At 42.3% G+C, this 24,438-nt stretch overlaps 1 protein-coding gene across 1 annotated transcript in view; it reads right to left on the reverse strand.

The window, feature by feature from the left end:
* The window catches only part of ADAMTS12 (ADAM metallopeptidase with thrombospondin type 1 motif 12), a 290,804-nt gene that overhangs the window by 91,954 nt on the left and 174,412 nt on the right, over nucleotides 1-24,438 (reverse strand). The window contains exons 6-9 of the mRNA XM_032415429.1: nucleotides 18,064-18,188; nucleotides 14,438-14,587; nucleotides 5,701-5,844; nucleotides 4,989-5,133 (exon numbers count right to left, since the gene is read on the reverse strand). Of these exons, the coding sequence (XP_032271320.1) occupies nucleotides 4,989-5,133; nucleotides 5,701-5,844; nucleotides 14,438-14,587; nucleotides 18,064-18,188 (564 nt within the window). The remainder of the gene's footprint in view (nucleotides 1-4,988; nucleotides 5,134-5,700; nucleotides 5,845-14,437; nucleotides 14,588-18,063; nucleotides 18,189-24,438) is intronic.

Below are 24,438 nucleotides of genomic sequence, written 5' to 3' on the forward strand. Positions count from 1 at the left end.
CATCAAGGGCCAAAGCAAACTATGCACAAAGGACTCTGATTACAAACAGCTGGGCGGTTATAACTTGAGCCCGCTCACTGAAGGAAACGGAAACTATTTGACTTAGACAGCCTAAGCTTATTTACTTATGACTCAGAGTAGCCAGCTTGTTTTATCTGCCAAGGAGTGAAACGGGTCTTCCCTATTGTTTCTCCTCCTATAGTAGGAACAAGGGAAAGTTGACAAGATTCTTACATATCATCAGAAATGGCTCCGCTGCTCCTATCCACCTTTTAGTCTTTCTTCTATCCACCCATCATCCATCATTCCATCTATTTAACTATGTTCTAGATTCAATGTTTTTTAAAATAAGATTTCATATCTTTACACAATTTTAGAGAATTCTCAATCTTGATCTAAGTTTTGCCTCTCCCTGATTACCGCTGTTCTCTCCTAGAACTCTTAACTGTTGGTCATGAGCCTTCCCATTCTGTCCTTCACATCTCAACTTCACTTTTGTATTTTTGAACTGTCCATTTTCTTGTATATAGAAGTTGAAAAAGTCTGGATTTCCATCATGCAACTCTGGGAAATACTCAAGTGAGATGGGAGGTAATTTTTTCAACTCTAAATTCCAGCTGATTGATTTTCTCTTCAACTGTGTCAAGTCTGCTGTCTAACCCAAACACTGAATTTAAAATCAGTGACCATATTTTTCATTTCTAGAGGCTGTAACTGTTTTTCATATCTACCTTACAAATATCTTCTAGTGTATTTTTCCTTTTCTCAAATGTAACTCTTCTTTTATGCATTCATTTTATTATCCTTACCTAAAATATTCACTTATCCTAAGTCATTGAGGGTTTATCTCTCTTCACTTAGCTGTAGATTGTTTTAAATTTTGAATTAGAAGACAAATGATGAATTCATCTAATCAGAAGCTTTATCTATTGGAGATTTTTCTGCATCTTAGCTGAGCATTGGTTTCTCCAAGGCAGGTTTTTAATCTTTGTTTCTACCAGGTGTCCCATGGTTTTACCAGGTCAGAAATATGTTTATCTTAAATTTTTTTGGCATAAGGGTTCTCTGTTTCAGGATTTCTTTTCCTTTAGTGCCTACAGTTCTTGGTTTACGCCACTTCAAAGAATGAAGAGGTAGATCAGACGAAGAGTGGTGGACAGCAGAACAAAGTTTATTGGGGATAGTACAAAGCTCCCGAAGAGGGAGGGGAGCAGAGAGGGTTGCCATTTTGGCGTTTAAATCTAGGGGTTTTTATGAGATTGTTGGCAGGCTGTCTTCATCTGATTAACCTTCCATGCCCCTGTCACCCAATCAGGTTTTTGTCCACATGCTCATCTACCTCTCAGGTAGTTGTTCACATGGGAAAGGGTAGAGGTCTCCTTTCAGGGTGGTGGACAATAACAACATGGGGTCTTTTTCCTTTTAATGGTAGTTTCCCCTGGGGGAGAGGGGTGGGACTTGCCCGTCTGCCTTTCTTCCGACTATCCTCCATTACAACCACACGAGAGTATAAATTTGAACTCAAAATCAGTGAGGCTGGCCTGTGGTCAAGTATTTGCTAGTGAGAAAGTTATCTACCAGCATCCCTCCCCCTCAAAAACCCAAGCTGAGATAAAAGATGCTTTTCTGCCATCTTTACCTTTGTTGCCAATGAGTTCTTCTAGCTCCCCTCTCCTCAAGTCCCCCAGCTTTGTGTAAGGGTCTCACTTCCAACTCCCTGCCTTGCTCCAGGGGTGCATGTCATCATTTGTTGCCACTGAATGTTAAAATTAAGGCTCTCTGGTTTTCTCCCCGTCAGCCTCAACGTGCTTATCACTCCCTTCTTTAGTTTTTTTCCCCCCTGAGGATTTTTTTTAAACTTTCTTATAATTTCATTATGCATTTATAAAGAATGATGTGCTAGGTAAAGGCTACACAAACACTGTACTGTTTTTCCAACGTTTTTTGAGTTGTAAACTGTTTCAAGATAAAAAAAGGCTTTAACAAAGAAGGTTAATATTGTATTCTCTGGTATTTTAGTTTTTTTTTTTCTTTACTGAAAAGAATTAGGTTATCTTGGCTGCAATATGCAGGAATCTGAAGTCTTCATTCATTTATCTCAAGTCTTCATTCTACTTATCTATGTGCCAGGCCCTGCTCAATGTCAGGAATGAAAGGTTCCCTCAGAGTGAGGTGAGAGCACAGATAAATAGAAAGCAACTATAATATCATCTAATAAAGTCTTTGTCCAAGGAAACACAGAATAGAATGCAAAATGATGTTTAAGCTGAGCTGCAAATGATGAATAGGAGGGATGGTGCAGAGGAACCAGAGCATACAGAGCTCAGGAGGTGGTGGAGAACCCACAGCACTTTTAGGGATTGAGGCTGTTCAGTACATGGATAAACACAGAGCATGAAACAGTAATTGACCAGAGGTAATCAGAGTGATCTGTGTCCAGTAAACCACAGGATACCCTGGAAAATCCTTACCTTTGTAAAACATCTAAAATTGTGGGTAGAAATATTTTAAATGCATTCCTGAGTTGGCAAGAAGGTAAGAGAAATCCTCAGAGGCTAAAAATGTAGCAAAAATGTTGGAGATCTAGAGATACAAACCTGGTCACTTAGACTTTAGTTTTAATGGTCACCTGAGTACTGGAGACAATGACCTGGGCCTGAGTAGCATGGAAAGTTGGACTGGAGACCTCATAAAGACTGTAACCCCAAAGGACTAGCCCTTGTGTGAAATGGTGAACTAAGAGAAACCTGGGGACACAGCTGGGAAACGTGTCTGTTTTGATTTTAACTCTAGAAGGCATGGTAAATGTTACCCCTGAGAGTTTGTACCCATGTTGGCCCTCACACAACTCTTGTAGTCAAACAACATCTAACCAATAATTTATTTTAACTGACCCCAAATTCTCTCTGCAAGAATGTGCCAGCCATCTCAGCCTTAAAGAATAACTTGATAGGAAGTTTCACAACCAACAGCTTACAATAAAAAACAAAAATCAAGACAAGGAAATCATCTATAATAAGAGAGACCTACAAAAAAATCCCAAATAGGAGAAACAGTTCCACATAGACTTAGGATTCTGGAATTATGCAACATAAATTGCAAAATAAATGTCTCAAATATAAATAAAAAATAAAAGATCATATTGAAAGTCTGAATTAGAACAAGAAACCATAACAGAGAAAAATTAGAAAAATAACCAAATAGACTGTCAAAAGTAAAAAAACAAAACAAAACATAAATAAGATTAAGAAGTCAACAGACAGCTTAAATAGAGGAGTAGTTATACCTAAAGAGAGACCTAGTAAGTCAAAAGATAAATAAATTACACAAAATGCAGAAATATAAAGGGACAAAAAATATGAAGGTGAGGTCCCAAAATATGGAAGATTAGTGATAAAGACCAACATACACGCAGGTAGAACTCTGGGTTACAGAATGGAGGATTAAAACAGTATTTTAAGAGATAAGGCCAGAGAACAAGAGATGGGATGAATCCTGAGGCCCCTTTTAAGCCATTTTAGAGAATGTAAACTTCATCATAGGGAATGGGGTGACTGAAATATTTTAATCGGAGAGGAACACAATCCAGTTTCCATTTACAAAGGTCACTTTGGCTGCATTTGGGAGATGGATCAGAGTTGAGAGAAGTAGTCAAACTCCAGGAAAGGAGAGCAGTGGGAGAACTATTGCAGTCACCTAGGACTTGGTGGATTTTAGAGATATTCAGGAGGTAGAATTGGCATAACTTGGGAACCAGTTAGGAGGGAGGGGTCAGGAGTTTTTGCACCAACTTGACCTTCTCTATTAAGTCTTGCTCATTGTGTTTAAGCACAGTTACTCACTGCCTCCTCAAAAGGTCTTTCTACATGTCTTTTTGTGTATTGATCTCACTGTATTGAAATTGTTCTGTCTGCCTCCTCCACCAGACCACAAGCTCCTCAAGGTCAGACAACTTATCTTATTAATTTCTGAGGGCTAATCTTTTTCATCTCACTCAGTACACGGCACCAAATCTGGGAGGGGTTCAATGGGTCTTGCCTCGCCCATGTCTATGTGTTAACACTGGCACCTTCACTCTGAAAGGGATGCATTCAGAGAATAGGCCAGACTCAGATCACAAAGGAATGCCACACAAAGGAGTTGGGACTTCATCCTGTGGTCAGTGGACCCTAAGAGCAGAGCAGAGCTGTGGTTAGATCTGTGTTGTTTTGAAATAACCTGAGCAACAATTTGAATGGGGGGAGACTAGGTAATTACAATCGCCAAGGAGAGAAAATGAGACACTGAATCAAGACAGGGCAGTGGGAATGAAGACAACAGGGCAGAGCCACAAACTCTTTGGGAGGTTAAATGTCAGGGCTTGACTTAACATTTGGATATTGAGGGGTGCCTGGGTGACTCAGTCAGTTAGGCATCTGACTCTTGATTTCAGCTTGGGCCGCGATCTCAGGGTGGTGGAATTGAGCCCCACATTGGGCTCCATGCTCAGCAGAATCTGCTTATCCCTCTTCCTCTGCTCCCCCCTTCTCTCTCTCAATCTCAAATAATAAATAGACAAAATCTTTTTTAAAAATTTGGATTTTAAAAATTAAGGAGAAGAATGAATTGGGATGAATCTTATTCCTACTTTGGGATCTGGGGGTTCTCTACAACCAGATGAAAATTCAGGAAAGGGAGCAACTTTAGGTTACTATGGAGTCTACAGGTGTGGATCACTGTGATTCCTGAAAATCACTATGAAATGTTCTTCACCACTTGCAAAGGATTGCTGTCTCCACAAAATACCAAGGAGGCACGGTGAAGGAATGTAAATGACTCCAACTTCACACCTTCTGTCTTACAAACACCTTGCCATGAATAGAAGGTTTCTATTTCTGTGTCTGGTTCTTTGGATTATACCAAGTATTTCCCTGACCCCTCCTTCAGCATGCTAGAGATCTCAAGCCCGGTACACACCCACCAGAGGCACCAAGATACCCAACACTTACTTCTACTTCCTGGCAGAAGGTGGCATTGGGGCCATACTGCAGTTGGCATTGATGGTGGACATCATAGATCACTCCAGGGGCAATGACCTTGGACTTCAAGCCTTTCTTTTGGGGGATGTCATCGAGACAAAACCCCCAGCCCCGGCTGAAAACAAGTTATCAGAAAGGAGAACAGTTGCTTATGATTTCCTTTGTCTTTAGTGTTTTATTCAACAGAAACCTCCATCCCTGTGGTTTACTCTTTGTCCTTCAAAACAACTTTATTTCCACAAGGCACAGAACCCTCCAGGCACAAGATGTAGGAATGGCCTAAAAGGAAATTAAATCATACCCCACACTGTTACTTCAGCTGTGAGCCAGGAAATACAAGCGGGAGAGTAAAATAACATCATCAGAGGGGTTTCAGAGACCACTTGAAACATATCCCAGCTGTTCCTGCCAGTGCCCGGGGACTTACACACTCAGATCATAAAGAGCCTCCCTGAGCGGGAGCAAGCAAGGGGACAGCACGTTCACCTGGTGTGGTGGGAAGGCAGGACCCACCTACATCTCAGGGGCAGAAAGCAGAAGTGAAATCCCCCCCTTCTGATGCCACCTGATCCGATGATCTGTGAGAGGAATGGAGACTTTTCCAGGCCTCAGGTAAAACTCCAATGGACTTCCAGTGTCAAGAGCGCCAAGTCAGGCCGTCCTGAAATGTGCTGTCACTTACTCCAGGAAGCGCGTGATGTACTCCTTGCTGCACTTGGACCACGTCAGTGGGGTGGGGTTGTACTGGAGCTGGCGGGACATGATGTACGGGTGCCTGCCCACGGGCTCACAGTCATTCTCCTTCCCGTCATGCTGGATGCCAAAGCTGCAGGAGGGCACAAGACACAAGAGTATTAAGGAGGCGGGGGGCATGAAACAGGGAGAAAACTACAGTCTCTCCAAGGTGAAAATTACCCACCGAGAGCCACTTTTGTACAGAATGCACCTGTTTACAAAGTGGGACTCCGAAGTTGGAGAGGGATAGCTAATTTTGAACTAAAAAGCACAGGAGACATTTTAAGCCTATGCAACCATGGGAACCATGCGGCTAATTCAAAAACTTCTGTTTGGCTGAGAGCTCCCAGTTCAGCTTTCTAGGAGTCTGGAGGAAGGAGGGCAAATCCTGCCTCAAGCCATCTTCTTCCTCCGGCTTCAGCGACCACAGCACCAAACACCCAAACCTTCCTTCTCCCTTTCATTATCATGTAAGGAAGGGCATGGAAAGGACAGCCTATGAGAGACTTTGTCAAAGGCCACAAGCTTTGAGTGACTGAGTTTCTTTTGAGTATTGTCACAGGAGTCCTCCAGGATCGGACGCATTAGGGATGCCTCCCGGGTCAGTGGTCAGAGCAGGGGTTTCACAGACAGATGATCTGGAGGGTACCAACTCCACCACTTAATGATCTGGGAGCTCCACTCCTGGAAAATGCAGAGATCATCACAATGCTGGGGTCAGATCTGAATGGAAGAGTCTGAAAACCACTTAGCGAGGGCCTGGCATATAACAAGGGCTCTGTGAATAATGGAAATCCTTTATTGCTGTTTTGATCCTTGTCTAGCTTCTTCTAAAACATCACAGAGCTCCTGAGTGGTAAAACCAGGTCCTCTGCAGTGTGTGCTGCTCGATCAGCGTTCTTACCCATGTCTTGCTCGCCCTGCTCCCCGGCCTCCCCCTGCCAGAGCTGACCAGGTGAAGCAGCCCTGAACGCCCCGACAGAGCTCGCCCACCATGGCAAGGGGTGCCGGGGAAGGAAGCAGACTCAGAAGTGTCCATTTATAAGCTGAGTCCTCAGGATCGCCCCAAGATACCTGCAGAGGTCCCCACAAGAACTCTCTTCACTGGGATCTGCTGACAGCACACTTGCATCCCAGCCTGTTGGCTCAAATTTCCAAATCTGAACAGAGGGGAAGTATGACCTTTTACTCTGCTAGTGAAATTCAACCCCTCTGACAGGGAAGCTCATATGTAACTTTAATAAAATCTCCTGATCCACATTAGCAACTCTTACAGAGAATAGTCTTAGGGGGATTTAAAGGTTTCTTGTATTTTGCTTAATGCATTATGATGTTATCGACTTACTTCCAGACTCTGATCACATTCCACATAAGTACAAAATTCACAAAGGAATCAGAGAATTAATCTACAAAACTCTTCTCACTCAGCCGCAACGAATGTGACTCAATGAAAGCTTTTATTCTAAGCAGGCCTTCCCTAGGCTGTTTCATATCCATTCTTACCCAGCTCATGAAGTATTCTACAAGTTCACCTGCTCAATAATTAGTAAAAACCCTAAACTGTAAGCGTGGTTCAAAAATATGCCTGAATAATGGTTTTTCTAGCAGTGGATAGTCTAATGCAAGAACCGTACGGCTGCATCCTACACACTGGGTGGATTCAAACCTACGTTCAAAACATGTCAGTTCCCTTAAAGCTCATTTTGTTCTATCTAAAGTTTTTTTTTTTTTTAAGATTTATTTATTTATTTGAGCGAGAGAGTGTGTGTGTGCACAGGGTGGGGGGCAGAGGGAGAGAGGGAGAGAGAGAGAGAATCTCAAGCAGACTCCCCACTGAGCACGGAGCCTGATCTCATGACCCTGAGATCATGACCTAGCCGAAATAGAGTCAAAAGCTTAACCAACTGAGCCACCCAGGGGCCCCTGTTCTATCTAAAGTTTTTAATTCACTAAAGGATTTCCCCCTCCAGCTTTGTCACCCCTCTGTATCCCCATGTTATGAGAGAAAAGCAGTGCTACTAACAACAAATGTCCCTCTGGGCTGTGTCTACCATGTCTAAATGCATGGGGCGCTCCTGTCCCATGAGCATAGTGGGCCAGTGAAAGCACATGGGGTCCTAGGGCTGGAGGGTTTGTTTCCAGGAAGCTCCTTGCCAGCAGACGGGATGGAAGCTGAAGAGCAGCTGGCTGTATGGAGCCCTCTACAGTCTCAAACAACTTACTGGGCTGCTGGGGTCATCTGCTTTACCTCGTGTTTGGCTTTCAACTCCTATGAGATGAGTTTGCCCAAGTATAGATGTGAAACAGCAAGTTAATTATCTGGGTTTCAGGGTATCATTTGATGGATATTCCTTGCCTTTTATTATTCATTTTTTTTATTTGAGTGTAGGTGACACAGCGTTACATTAGTTTCAGGTGTACAACTTAGTGATTTGACACGTTTATACGTTAGGCTCCGTTCATTGTAGGTTTAGCTACCATCCGTCCAGTTACATCACTATTACAATATCATTGACCGTATTCCTTATGCTGTACCTTTCATTCCTGTGACTTGTGATTCATGTTATGGTGGAGAGGTAATAGCAGAGGACAAAAACCATGGAAAGTGTGATTGTGTGCTTTTCAAGCTCATTTAGGAAATACCCATTTCATATATGTAACATGCAAAGGTCTCTAATGAAATCCAGAAGCAGGAGAGAAATACTGGGTGAATATTGCCTTTTAAGTGTTCATCTATATCGTGATATTTTCATTACTTAAAAGGAAAGGATGCTAGGTCTCAGATAAGTTTTTAAATTTCCTCCTAGAATTCTACCTTCATTTTTGGTAATGTACCTACGGAGCCTAATAAAAAGGTAGTAAGAGACCTCAGGAATAAATGACTGATATAATCCGGGGTCCTCATAAATGGATTTTCAAAAAGTTTTCTCTCAAAAATGAAATTATTCGCATAAGGCCATAGCACAAGGTAATTAATTTTACTTTCTATTTTGTATCACACATAATCAGTAATGGAACAAAACATGTTTCCAAGAAACAACGGGGTATCTATGTTATTAAACTATAATGAGTGTCTTTGGGGATACTGGTTTATCACAGTTTTGTTTTTTCTTGACCTGCCGCTGGCCATTTCATGGATCTTCCCAGTTTCTCAGTTTGGTCCAAGATAATTGGAGCTATATAGCTAAAGAAAGAACTAAATACCTCAGAAGTATCTTTTGCCAAAAGCAAAAGTTTCTTAGGAAGCTCCTAAAGTCTTCTCTGGTTTGGTTTGTGTTTTACTAAAGCATTTTTTTCCATCATTCAAACTCAAGCTTATGTGTTCTTTCAACTTTCTCTTTAACAGTGACTCTAAACTTTTTTTTTTTTGCCAATTAAAAGACCGTGTTTTGATGCAAATCAAAAGCACCATGAGATACCACCTCACTCCTGTCAGAATGGCTAAAATCAAAAAAAAAAAAAGAAATAACAAGTGGTGAGAATGTAAGGAAAAAGGAACCCTCATGGACATAAATCAGTACAGCCTCTGTGGAAAACAGCATGGAGGTTCTTCAAAAACTTAAAAAGAGAAATACCATATGATTCAGTAATTCCCCTACTGGGTATTTACCCAAAGGAAATGAAAACACTAATTCAAAAAAGATATATGTCCCCCATATTTACTGCAGCATTATTTACCATAGTCAAGATATGGAAGCAACCTAAGTGTCCACCAATAGATGAATGGATGAAGAAGACGTGGTGTGTGTGTGTGTGTGTGTGTGTGTGTGTGTGTGTGTATATCTATATATATCTATATATGATGGGCTATTATTACTCAGCCATAAAAAGAATGAGATCATGCCATTTGCAACAACATGGATGGACTGGGGGCATTATGCTAAGTGAAATAAGCCAGACAAATACCATATGATTTCACTCATATGTGGAAACTAAAAAAGCAAATGAGTAAACAGACAAAAAGCAAAATGAGTAAACAGACAAAAAGCAAAATCAGATGTGTAAATACAGAGAACAAACTGGCAGTTGCCAGAGGGGTGGGGGTGGTCAAAATGGGCAAAGGGGAGTGGCAGATACAGGCTTCCAGTTACGGAATGAATAAGCCACGGGAATAAAAGGCACAACACCAGAATATAGTCAATGATAGTGTGATAGGGTTGTGTGGTGACAGACACACTATACTTGTGAGCACAGCATAACTTATAGAGAAGCTGAATCACTATATTGTATATCTGAAACTATATTGTATACCTGGAAAATGTAACATTGTGTGTCACCTATACTCAAAAAAATTTTAGTAAAAAAATTAAATGACGGTATTTTATTAGGTCATCTTTACATGGCCCATATAGTAGTTACAGGTTTACTGTTTAAAAAACTGACAACCTGTTCTCTATAGAGCCTAAACCATCTTACTTTCTCATCAGCAATGTATGAATGATCCAGCTCCTCTGCAACCTTGTCAGCATTTGGTGTCACCACTATTTTTTTAGTCATTCTGATTGGTGTGTAGCAGTATCTCATTGTGGTCTTAATCTGCATTTCCCTGATGGCTAATAATGTTGAATATATTTTCAAGTGCTTATTTGCCATTTATATATCCTTTTTGATGATTTGGTGATTTCATCTCAAAATTATTAACTATTAACATCTGCAAAGACCCTATTTCCAAAACAGATTGCATTCTGAAGTTCCAAGTAGCCTTGAATTAGTGAAGGGGAACACTGTTCAAGCCACTACATAGGGTTTGCAAATATTTTCTCTTAGGCTGTGGCTTGTCTTTTCATCCTATTAAAAGAGTCAAAATTTTTAAAATTTTGATGAGTCCAATTTTTTAATGTTTCCATTTATGGACTGCACGTTTGATATCAAGTTTAGAAACTCTTTGCCTAACCCTAGGTACTGAAAATTTTCTCCTATTTATGTCCTAAAAATTTTTAGTTTTACATTTACATTTAAGTTTGTGTTCTACTTCAAGATAATTTTTGCATATGGTGTGAGACTTAAGTAGAGGTTCTTTTTACATTTTTCAAATTTTTGCCTATGAATGTCCAATTGCTTCAGGACCCTTTCTTGAACAGGCTACTTTTCCTCCACTGAATTGTTTTTATACCTTTGTCAAGAAATCAGTTGGATATATTTGTTTTGCACTATTTTTGCATTCTCTGGTTGATTCCATTGATCTTTGTGTCTCTCCCTCCACCCAAACCACACAATCTTGGTTACTGAAGCTGTATAATAAATTTTGAAGTTTTGTAGACTGATTCCTCCCATTTTATTACTCTTTTTCAAATTGTTTTGAAAACTTATTCTAATTCCTTTGCCTTTCCCTCTACATTTTAGAATAACTTTTCTATATTTCAAAAACAATCTTGCTGGAATTTTGGTAGAAATATCATTAAACCTATATATTTATTTCAGGAGAATTCCATCTTGACCATGTTGAGTCTTCCAGTTCACGAGCATAGTATGTTTCTCCATTTATTTAGATCTCTGATTCTTTCCTCAGTGTTTTGTAGTTTTCAGCATACAAGTCCCGTACATGTTTTGTTAGATTTAAAAGTATATAATAATTATATGTAAAAATTTCATACTTTTGAGTGATCGTGAAAGGTACTACATTTTTAATTTCAGTGTCCACCTGTTCATTGACAGTATATAAAAATGTGATTGATTTTTGTATGATTATATTGTACCCTGTGAGCTTATTTGTTCTAGTTTGTGTGTTTGCATACATTCTTTGGGATTTTCTATAGATACAATTATATTATCTGCAAATAAGGCTAGTTTTACATCTTCCCCTCTAATCTGTATCTTTTTTTTTTCTTGTCTTATTGCACAGGCTAAAACTGCACTCTTTTTTCTTTGTGTTCTTTAGACTTGATCATTTACATTGTCCTATCTTCAAGTTCATTGGTTCTTATTCTGTCTGCTCAAACCTGCCAATGATTCCCTCTAGTTAATTTTTTTATTACAGTGATTGTACTTTTTAGCTTCAAAATTTCATCCTGGTTTCTTTTTAGATTTTCTATCTCTTTATTGATATTCTCATTTTGTTCATACATTTTCTTGATTTTCTCCACATCTTCTTTAGTTCTTTGAGCATCTTGAAGGCAGTTGTTTTAAAATCTTTGTGTAATAAATCTGCCATCAGAAACAATTTCTGTTGATTTATTTTTTCCTTTGAATGGGCCATACTTTCCTGGTTCTTCGTATGTTTTATGATTTTTGTGTGTGTGGAAAAATGGACATTTGAGTCTATTAATGTGGTAACTCTGGAAATAAGGTTCTTCCTCTTCCCTAGGGTTTGCTGTTTTTATTGTTATATCATCATCATCATCATTATAGGCTGTGTTTGTGCCAAGGATCAACCTCAGGTAAAAACTTAAGGTCTTCTCAGGTCTCTCTTACCTGGGCCTATGTGGTTACTTTCTAATCTTCCCCATATATGCAGTTATTTTTAGAAAGTCCTATTCTTTATTGTCTGGCTCCCCAAAGGGGAAAAGGATAAAAATGAAGAGGGGGGGGAAAGGGTGCTCTGGAAATCACTCCAGTTAAAGGGGGTAGGGGGCTTGCCACAACATGGAGAGGTGCAACAATGAAGGCTGTCCACAACTTTGTCTTTACCTGTATGATCAGACGCAGTCATCAGCAATCAGAGCACAGATCCTTGACATTTAGGGGACAAATATCAAAATATCAAATCAATTCAAGTAGTGACCCACTTCTACTCTGTTACATAATCTGCCATTTCTGATGACCAGTGAACATCTACAACTCTTTGTTTTCAAGAATTCAGGGAAATTGTGCTCAAGTAATGTTACCAAGAGGTTGTCACCTTTATTGGAGAATTTCTAAACTCTGAAAGGTGGATCATACTTGCCCTTGGTTTTATGGCCTTGGCTTTGTGGCCTTCCTCACAAAGATGGTAGGTCCATGTCCAGATAATCATGCCAATGATTGTGTCAAAAATTGGAGCAACTCTGATTTTGTAGAACCTGCTTAGCATATTTCTGAATCCTTTTATAAAACCAGATTAAGTTGAAGATATAAGGAATCCATTCTTTGAACACTGGTAATGAGCATTTGAGAGCATCTTTTATCAAGTCTTCTCAGTTTTTCTTTACCTTGAGTATACCACTGCTGGGAAGATCTTGAGCAGTTATTTCTCAGTTTGACTTAGTTATATTAATTTGCATTGCTTAGCCAGCAGGTGCTACTGACACCAAAGACTTGACTGGAGGCTGCAGGGGACATATCCCTCCACATATCAGGATGGAGGATGCCTATACGTTTGCACATGAGAATAGCTTCATTTTACCAAGTTTTATTACCGGCGTGCCAACAACTACAGCCTAGTCTTTTCAATACCTAGCCTTCTGTCTCCCATTATTAATTACCTGTATAAGCAAGTCACTTAACCTCTTTGTCTTTACATTTCTGATGACTAAGGATACTAAAACATATCACATTTATCTCCCAGGGCTTTTTGGTAAGAATCAAAAAAATGACAATACCTAAGAAATTGCCTAGTTCAACCTACTCACTTCACAGATGAGGCAGCAGGTGAGGAGAGGTGAAGGGAATTATCTAAGGTGATAATACTGGCTGATGGAAAAGCCAGAGTAAGCACTCACTTTTCCCAACTCCCAAGCCAACACTCTAGTTTTGTCATGCAGGTGAAAGTATTTTGAAAACTTCCAGTATTACATGAGAAAAATGATGCCCAGACCAGGGAGGCCAGGCCTGGAATATCCAATCTCCAGGGCTCTTTCCAATCCCAACTCTTTTCAACCTGTACACTCAAAGTATGTCATGGTGTTCTGCTTCCTTCCTTCATGGGAGGAGATCCAGCCTGGTGGCTACACGAAAGGGAAGGGGTATAGCTGAGTCATTCACATGGCTCCCCACTCTAAGCTTCTAATTAGTATGATCTCTTATTTGTTGTTAGTAAATATACCAACAAATTAAGTTATAAATAAGCTAATACCTTTCCTCTGATACCTGGAAAATCCAGAATCCTCATTATCTCCTCACTCAAAACATTCTGCAACCTGCCTTCCATGAATTCATCTAATCAAATTCACACATTATTGAGACAAATGCACCTCCTGTTAACTGACATTTGGTTGATGCTCTTTTCCGATTTATGGCAGTTTTAAATTTCTGCTTTATTCAATGAGTTCCTTTAATCCATATAAGTAAAATGGGGCTAACAATAGTATCTGTTTCATAAGGTTGTTGAGAGGATTCAATGACACAACATAAAGTGGATGACATAGAGTAAAGGTGCAAAAATGTTAATGTTTGTGACTTTTTAGTGATATTAATATTATTACTATTTCATAAGAACTAAACAGGGATTGTTATTTCTGAATTAATCAAGTGAGTTAAAGCTTATGTCCTTGTCTGTGCTCAACCTATTCTAATTCAGCAAACTGTAGTAGTCTCTTTGATTCTGTGATGTAGACAAGGCACAAGTGGCCAGGGAATAAAAGACACTGGAATCTCTGAAGTACATGATGATCCCCACTTTACAGGTGAGGAAGCAGAGGTTTAGGAGGGTGAGTCTCAAGACATAATGCAACCCGACTCCTGATGCCCCATTTAAGGTGCTTTCCCTTCTCTCTACCGACGTGGTGCATAAACATGGCAAGGAGATCCCCGTTTCCTTGGCCCTTTACCTGTGTCCAAGCTCATGGGCAATTGTGAAAGCCAGAGGGAGTCCAGAGTCTTCATTGATGTTACAACTCCGGTGAGGTTGGCACATTCCCGACAGGTGGGACAGACCCAAAGTCTCACAGGGGCGATTGACACCAGCACAGATGTCTTTTCTGAAAGCAGAGAACGGAGATGCATAGGCTCCCAAAGAAACATCTGAAAAAAGCCCTTCTGGAAAAAATATGGGTATTAACTCACATTCGATGTGGTCCGGGAAGCATGATTAAAATTGTTTTTAAAAGTCCATATGAATATAGCAGGGCAATTCTGAATTCATTAGATTATTCTGATTTCACCTCTTAATTACTGAATCTCACTAACACCTAAAAAATGTGCGAAAATATGACAAATGTTTTATTTTGAGTTGCTTCTGCCCTTAATCCCAGGAGGCCAAATTACATTGTTTGGACCAAAAGACAAGGATTTGATGGAAAATTGAAGATTATTTGAACTTTTATATAGAGAAAGGACAACCAGCAGTGGCTGAAGGTGTTCAAATATGAAACCCCTTTTTGGTCTTTCTGAGGTCTGTGCTCAAAATTCATCTGAGAACTTTTGCTTATTCATGAAAAAGGCAATTGGTCTCATCAATCCATCCAGAGCTCAAATCAGTTGTCTCTCCAGCCCCACTACCCTAACAACATTGCATATGGGAGGGAAATGCACATGCAAATAAAGACTCCCAGGATCTCAAAAAATACTGGATATAGTCCTTAAATGTAAAATGAGCTCCCATATGTTTGTGGGGATTATTTCAGTCATTGATAAGAGTTAACTAGTCCTTTGGCTTTCTTCAAGGAGAGCTCTTTGCCGAGAGTAAGTAGCACAAATGCCAACAAGGCTCTGAGCTTCAGTTAGTTACAGACCTTCAACTCACCGGGCAACATATGGTCTGTTCTTTGTTTCCACTGGGCCATGGAAAAGATCGAGCCTCTGAAAACTCCTGTGAGTCCTCAGTTGTCCAGGAGACAATGGCTGGGACAGTGGGACAGGACAGAGGGGCAGCCCCCATCTCAGGGCATGCCAACTGATCTGGTCTCCACGTTAAGAGCAATCGTTGTTGGGTGGTTTGGTGTTGGAGAGCTGGACTGAATCATGCAGCCCAATCATTCTAAATAATTGCTGGGTCTGTGGGAGGACCAAGCAAACACTGTTCTGCCCCTACTGCAACATGTACTTGTCACTATTTCATTTTTTTTTTTTTAAAGTCTAGGCCTGCATGGAGCTGCTGGGAAAAGATGATTGGTGTCTCCTGCTAACTCACTGGCTTTCTTATTGTGATGGGACAGGAGTCAGGTCCATTAACTAATTGTTTGCTGAGTGCCTACTATGTATCCAGCGCTAAAGAGGACAAAAGGGGGTAATAAAAGAAATGTATAGGGATGTGAGTCTTCCAGGGCAGGAGCTTATGCTCCCCAAAGCAGATTAGCTCTACCTCTACCATGCGCTGGGAGTAGTATAAGAGAAAATATGCCCTGGTATGCAGCTACGAGTCCCACTTCATGAGGTACATTCAAGCCAAATACACTTTCTCCTCAATGCAACTCTGCAGAAAGCCTGTGGAAGTGGATCTCATCCCAGTCCTCCAGAGGCAAGTCTTATACCTCCCTCCCTGGTCCGGCTGGTTTCTTCAGAACAGAGGTTCCCAGAAGGGGTTGATTTGGCTCCCCACCCACTCCTAGAGGACATGTGGCAGTGTCTGGAGACTGTTCTGGAGGAGGGTGCTACTGGCATCTTATGGACAGAGGCCTCCACGCACGGGACAGCCCTTCACAACAAAGAATTAACCAACCCAAAATGTCAGTGATGCCAAGGGTGAGAAATCCTGTTTACGAATTTGAAATACTCTCCACTGTTTAGGAGCTGGTGAGGTTCATCATACATTGAAACCAGGCCCTTGTTCCAAAGAAGAAAAATTATCATAAGAGAAAGATTATCATAATAAGAGAGCAGATCCTTCATATCCTTATGGGTAAGAGTTAAGAGTATAACTATTAGGGTCCAACTGCCTGGATTTAAGTCCCAGTTGTACCTGTTAACAGCAATGAGATTTGGGGCAAGTGACCTAACCAAACCTCATTTCACCCTCTGCAAAATGGGAATGGCTAATGGCAGTCAACGACCAGGGTTGCTCTGGAGGTTAAATGGAATGATGCTTGTTCTAATAGATGTAGCACAGTGCTACATCTAACACTCCCCAAATGTCAGCTCTCATCAACTCACTCATTTCTTCATGTGAGAAGGAGAGAAGAAATGATTTGTGCTTTCAGGGCAAGAAGAGAGGTAGAGCTGACACAGCTTCCAATGGCGGCCCCGAAGCCAGGGTTCTTCCTCGACTGAGCTCTTTTCCTGGCTTCTTGCCCAGGTCCTCAGTGTTTCCTGCCCACTTGCTGGCTCCCCAGGGCCCCTGTGCTTACATTCCCTACTCACATTAACCTACCTCCCAGGGGAGCTACTGATGTCACAGGTCCCAATATGAGCCTAATGTAATAGGTTTATGTCACAGACTTCCTTTGGAAATTGTTGGCATTCAACCAACATTTTGACACTTTCACTCAAAAGAATGATTCTGATGGTTGGAGTGAAGGCTGGTTATCATCCTTTGCAGGCCATCACATGCACTGGGATACCAAAGGGACAGATGACAGGCCAAAATGTTCAGGGGAAGCATGTCCCCCCAGGGAGAACATACACACAGGACCTTCCAGCGCCTGAGGTTCTCGGTGGCTGAAAAGTCAAGCCAAGTGGCCTCTTCGAGGACACATCCCTGGATTTCTTGATGTCTCTGAATCTGCACAGGGGTGCCCCATGAGAACTTACCTCCCCCATGAATGAAAGACCTTCATTTGTCTGGATTAAAATAGTGTTTGGTACACAGCAGGTATTCAACAAACATTTATTGACTCAATGAGCACACATAGCCTCCCAGAGCCTGGGTTGATCAGAAAAGTTCATTAGCCTTTCACAGTTATGAGTCCTAGAAGGTTGATGGTTTTATTAGCACCATAGGGCCTATCTGTAATCAGAACAAAATATTGTCTTCATGGGGGTAAAGGGAGACAAGTGTAAGAGAACAGCTCTGCCTATTCGGGGTGGGCACCTGCTGCCTATAGTCTGTCTTCAACATCAGTCAGGGATGGGTTACCAGGAGGACTGATTTCTGTAGAGATAGTTGCATGTTTCTAAACTAGAGGAAATTTTTTAAAAATAAAAGAAAGGATCGGAAACCTCATGCTTAAGAGTTACAGTAGTCTTTAATGAGGATCTGCAAACAATCTTCCTGATTGTTTATGGAGCTTCACGAAAAAGCCAATTTTAAAGATGAAATCATCTTTGGGATAGGGAAAAAGCCTGCAATTTGCCCGCAGATGCAGTTCATTAACATGGAGAGTTTTGCTACACACGTTTACTAACTGCCCCCTCACTGGTATGGGCATTGGGAGTCGTCTGGATCATAGAAACTACCTTTAAAAATGACTGAAAGCAGCAAAGAGTAGGCAATAATGCATAAGTTTGAACACGGGATAACTCTTTCACCCACCAGCCCCCCCGTTTGCAGCCCCTGGCTTCCACATAGTCCCCGGGGTACCTGGTGAGGAGGACAGCCACATCATGATGGGCCGGGTTGAGGTCACTCTTCGGATTGATGCTTTTCTGCCACTTACAGAAGCTGGACAGTGTCTTCTCTGCATGGTGGACGATTTTTAATCCTTGCTAGAGAAAGAAAAGGAAGAGAAGGGCACAGCTGAGCTTCCCATGCTCAGGTCTCATTACACAAGTCCTCAGAAGCAGCCGAGTGTGATGAGCTTTGGGTGGGCGCCTCAGACATCTATTTGGCAGGAGTTTGTCAGAAGCCAACTTACTCCCTGTTCTCAACACTATTACCCTCATGACTTTTATTAAAAGAACCTGAAGTCTGATTGCTGTTGCTAGGACTTCTAGTACTATGTTTTAAAAATACTTTTAAAATATCTTGAAAATAATAACCAGTCTGAATTAAGGCTCAAGTGTTGCAATAGAAAATCTTACAATGCACTTCTCAGTATGATTATATGTGGGTTACTTACTACTTAATTTTATGTGAAATCCCATACTTTTGAATCAAAGGGAAGCTTTCAGTGGGTGACAGTGGGTAAGAAGAGCCCACACACTCACATACTCACATACCCATACACTTCACACTCTCACACACCCACACGAAGGGTCATTTAAGCTCCCTGTCTAAGTAGCCATAAATACACAAACTTATTAGAGTTAAGGTGACCACACAGGCAGAGGCAGAGGGACCCTATTTTAGAATGTTCTCCTTTGACTCACAAAGTCCCTGGTCAGGGCACACAGCTCAAGATGGGATGCCACCGGATCAGAAAAGCTCTGTTTTTGCTTCAATATTGGCTGGACTCACCATTTTGTAGGACTTACATACCAATCCATGAATGTTTGTTTAAAGAAAAGTGAATGTTTACAAACTTCCACTCTCTCCAGGACCTGAGCCAAATTCAGTGTCAACAAGGACACCTCTTCATCATCTGGGGCAAGCAGAGTCATTTTCCAGATGTTGCAGCAGGAACTCTGCCTCCAAGTTTCCCATCATTACTAAGAGCCCATTTCCCTGAAGGGCCTTAGGTTTTATGCATCTAGTCTCGTCACTTCGACAGTGAGGAAATCCAGGCCAGAGAGGGGCACTACCTCAGCCAAGTCACACAGCAGGTGTCGGCAAAGCTGGGCTTTGAGTCTAGGTTTTCAGGACTAGTCTGGGATTAGTGGTTTCCAAACTGTTGAAGACTTCTCTCAACTCACTGCTTGAATAACTGGAATGATTTAGCAGTTAGCCACTGGATGATTATTGCTTATTTCTACTCCCCTAGGTCACACTCCCCCCCTGGGAAGGAGACAAACACAGGAAGAGACCCTCCACTTCTGAGACACCCAGCTCTTCATCCCCTCCTGCTCTCTGACTGCTTCTCAGGCTCCTTTACAGGTTCTTCTTCTGCCCTTTCTTGTGGCTCGTTGCTTAGTTCACTCTCAATCACAGTCAGATTTGGGGAGGTCATCTATATGCTGCTGACTCTCAAATCTATAACTCATTCCAAATCTCTCCTAGAGTGCAACTCGTGCACTCAAATCTCTTGATAGGCACCTTCTAAATGGTACCACAAGAGCCCCCAAGTCAGCATCCCCAAAGTACCCCCCCCCCAGTATTAACCTGCTGTTCTTCCTGCTTCTCTTAGTTGAAGCACCATCAGCTTAGCGGTCTAATCTAGAAACACCGGGGTCCTCCTGTTGGTCTTCTCTCCCTCCACATCCTGCATCCCCATCTGTCCTCGTGTGCTGCTAAGTCTCCCTCCCCTCCACTTTTACTCCCGAGCTGAAACTCTCATCATTTCATGCCTGAGTTTATGCTCGCATCATCTCATAACTGTTCTCCTTTCTTCCTTGTTCTTAAATCCATCCTCCATGCTGTTGCCAGGCTGATCTGGTCAAGACCAAAGTCTGCCCATATCATGGCCCAGGGCTCAAAACTCTTCAAAGTCTGACCTCCAGGAAGCTCTCCCTTCATCCACAACCTCACAGTGTATGCTCCGGCAACATTCAAAAGGCTGATATTACCTTCCTTCCACACCCTACACGCCATATACCAGGCTCTTTTCACCTTTCTTTTTTTTGTAATATTTTCTTTATTTCAGAGAAAGAGAGACAGTGGGGAGAGGGGCAGAAGGGGAGGGAGAGAGAAAGGGAGAGAACCTCAAGCAGACTCCCTGCTGCGCAGAGTCCTATGCGGGGCTCCATCTCATGACCCTGAGATCGTGACTTGAGCCGAAACCAAGAGCCAGACGCTTAACCGCCTGAGCCACCCAGACGCCCCTTCACCTTGCTTTCTTCAAGCTGCTCCTTTATCTAGAATGTCTTTCTTCCCACTTTTACCCCTTCAACCTATTCAGCACCCATCCTTTAAGACTCAATCTGAGCATTTCCAGGAAGCCTTCCCCAACCTCATTCTGGATTAGGTTCCCGCCAGTTTATCTTGTGCCTACCTGGCTCACAGCACTTGCTGCCCTGGGTTAAAATGATCAAACTGTGTGCCTGTTTCCTCCTTAGCCCTTTCAGATCAAAGACTGAGGTTTATTCCCCTACTCATCTCAGGCACTGCCCAGAGCCTGGCGCACAGCAGGTGTACAGCCCACATTGAGGCTGCACAACCCCCCCACAAGGAATGGAGAAAAGGTGAAGAATACATCCACTGTGCTGGACAAAAGAGCCGCTCCCACAAGGACAAGGTTTTGTGGTGAGTCAGTGACGAGGCAAGATCTCCTGCAGATTAGAGAAGCGGAAGGTAAGGGGTCAGAAGCATAAGAACAGAGCAACAAGCATCTGTAATAATAATTCTGGTGCCTGTAGGAGGAACCGCTGGGAGGCAGGTCCACATGGATCACTCGTGTTTCTTCACATCATCTGAGCAAAGGCACCGACAGTTTTTGTCTCTTTCCGAGGATATGCAGAAACAGACTGGGAGTACAGAGTCAGTGTTCCCCTCCAGAGAAGAGGACAGATTTCTTTGCTGTCCAGGGGGAAAAAAAAAAAAAGGATAATGGCTCCCTCCAGGGCACAAGCTGACAGATCTGCTCACAAGCACCTCGGAAGGGCTGATGTTTCCTTGTGTTAGGATTCCTCAGCCGAGATCAAGCCCACAATGTGCCCAGCATCCACCTGGGCTGTCCCCGTCACCCCGGCAAGGGGACAAGAGGGCAGCTGCAGACATGAAGCTCGAGCCGTGTGTTGTGCTGTGAGGAAAAAAGTCCTCCTTCCCTCCCCGGAAGGCTCATGTCTTCTGCTGGCATCGAGTCCAGGGACGCATGGCCGGAGAGCAAGTGAGCTTGCAGGGAGAACAAAATCTGAGACCCTTCATAGCTCATGACGGCAATGAGGACGAGAAGGGAGAACAGAGACCCAGCAGTCAGGAGAGCGAGGTCAAGGCTGAACCGTCTACACACACTGGCCAGGTGTGCGAGATTGTCGAGGTAAGCCGGCAGCAGGACGATGGCAGAGGGAGTGAAGGAGAGGAAAAGGAGCTGAGAAGTAGATGGCAACAAAGGGGATTATTCTTCCCACGTTCCATCATTCCTGCAAGAGCAATTCTGGAATAACCTGGGGGTTAGTCACTGAAGAGAAAAAAAAAATGTTAGGGCCTGAAGGCTCTCCTCGAAATCTTCCCTACTGCTTTTGTCATTTCTTGTTTTTTTGTTTTTTATGAAGCAAGTGCCCAATGAGCTAAGTTGCTGATCATTTGTGGCTGGGTCCCTTGCCCCTGTGTAGGACTTCATGCACGGTATGTGGCACTTAACACAAGCTCAGTGACAGGGTCATCAGGATACCTTACTACTTTTCTACTAAATGTCATGACTCTGCCAGGAGGTTTTAAATGAGCACAATTTTTTCTGTGTCCTCTTGGCCTCTTAATCTCCAAGTCTCATAAAAGGTTAATCCAGGAAACACTCGTTTATTTTCTTGAATGCACTTGATCACAGATGCCTCGAGAAGCATTAATTAGCTCTGCCTCAGTACCACATGACCTGAGCATGCCCGAGTTGCAAAAGAACTTTAGGGAGGTCATGCTGGCTCACCGAATGTGGGGAGACTTGGACTACACATGTTCTATAAAGCACCCTCATAAGTATTTGAGCTTATCAAGATAAACCCCCATCCACACTGATTTCGCCCCCCCAAAAATAGCTTTCCCTTTTTGTTCTTTCACTGTTTTTTTCTCACGTCATTTTCTCAAGTGAGTTCAATTCACTCCCCACTTCCCCTTCCCTACTCATTTGGGTACATGACACCAAAGGATGGGAAGAAGACCTCAAGGAAATCAGCAACAGCTCACAGAAACAGCCCCAAATGGGAGACAAGAAATGATTTTGCAAAATGTGGCTTTTGCTATAAATTGTTCTCTCTGGGTAAGCTCCCTTTATAATGAAAAAAAAATCTTGTATCGATTTCCTTGGGAATTGTTAGTAGCAGCTTGGGATTCAAGGCATAACCTGATTATTCTCTGCCAGCCAGGCTTAGGTTCCTAGGAAAAAAAGAGATTGGACAGAGAAGAGAAAATAGTACAAAATTTTACATGAAAACTAAAGAATAACTCATCTGTCAGAGGAAAAGATTCTTTTTTTTTTCTTTAAGGATTTTATTTATTCACTTGAAAGAGAGAGAGAGAGAGCTAGCGCACAAGCAGTGGGGAGATGCAGAGGGAGAGGGAGAAGCAGACCCACCACGGAGCAGGGAGCCCGATGCGGAGCTTGATTCCGGGACCCTGGGATCATGACCTGACCCAAAGGCAGATGCTTAACCAACTGAGCCACCCAGGCGTCCTATCAGAGGGAAAGATTCTTGATTTAAAAAAGTGATGAGTGTACAAATTGTTTGCCAATATTTTTGACACTTATCCTGAAAAAGCTACAATTATATGGGTTATTACAGACCTAAACATCCTGGAGGGCAGGAGAAATCATCACCCCGAATTCCCAAAACTAACAGGCTTTTTAACTACGGAGTCTCGCAAAAGGGAACCCAATATTAAATCACTCCCAGACCAAGAGGGAAATTCATTCTCTGTGAAAACAGTCACCATCTTCCTGCCTATCAGCCCTCCGGCCGCTGTTCCTTCAAGCCAGCCTGACACCCTCAGGCTCCATCCCAGATGGCACATCCGGCCTCATCCTAACTCACTCCCATCCCTATTTTTTCTGTATCCTATTCTTAAAAGAAGTCTCAAAGTTAGGATCCTAATCTTGTCCTTCCTACTTTCTATTTTCCTTCAACAATTCTGCACAATTTTGTGCAATGAGCATACCAGCAACAAGTTTACAGGGTTGTGGTAGGACCTCAGAGATGATGATGGGAAGTAACACTTACCCACTGGTTTCTATGAGCCAGATACTATGCTAACTAATGCAGGAATTCACATGTCTGATTCTCACAGCAACCCTAAGAAGTAGATATGATTATCCCCATTTTACAAAAGGAAGAAATGGAGGCACAAACAGGTCAAAAAACTTACCAAATTTCCTATAGCTTAAAAGGGGAGGGACTAATGATACATCTGGAACTCTCCCTGGTCAACTGCTCAGAAGAGTTGGAAAGAGGAGAGTAATCCTATCCTTAACCTCTGGCCCAAAAGGGGAACAGGGAGGTCATCGAATGAATTGGTCTAAAGTGGAAAGGGCTTGAGGCCAAGTCTGTGTCCAAGTCTTTGAGGGAGAATGAAATGTTCAAAGGATAGGTTTAGGGTCGTAACAGGAAAATGAGAGCTTGATTCAGGGCTGGAGGGAGGCAGGATAGGAATGAGAGGACACTGCCTCTTATCTGAAGCTACTCTTTGATTTCGTGGCCCATGATGTCTCAGTATGATTGACATGTCTTTCCAGCGCATGGTTTTGGGTACCTCAGTTTCCGCTGGTCTGAAATATGACCACCTCATCTTTGAGAAAGCCTCCAGGATGCTCCAAATTGAGTATCATGTCCAATTATCCCGGTTTATTCTCAAAACATAATGAAACTCCATAGTGGTTTTTACATAGCAGTGACTGACAAACAAAAACTGTACTTTATGTATTAACCAGAAAGTCTCTTGGACCCACCGCAGGAAATGAAGTCCAAAATGATGTCAGCTGTCAGATGTGATTAGAATAAGAAAGACGGGCGTTGTAGAAAGGCATTACGGAGGCGGCCTACCTCAGCATTCCCACCTCATGTCACTTTCCACGGAGCCCTAGAACCATCTCTCTAGTGCCTTTCTCTCCATTTCATTCCTCAGTTTGGAACCACCCACAGGCTCCCCTAGAATTAGATCCACATCCCTTTATTTGGACTGTATCCCTTTACAAGGCTTGTCATGACCATGGCCACTGCTGACCCTCATCTTCGCCCTCTGACTGCTGACTTCACATGCTCACTCTTTCCCTTATCT

Source organism: Phoca vitulina, unplaced genomic scaffold (assembly GCF_004348235.1).
Source record: "Phoca vitulina isolate PV1807 unplaced genomic scaffold, GSC_HSeal_1.0 scaffold17, whole genome shotgun sequence".
In the NCBI taxonomy this organism is placed as follows: domain Eukaryota; kingdom Metazoa; phylum Chordata; class Mammalia; order Carnivora; family Phocidae; genus Phoca; species Phoca vitulina.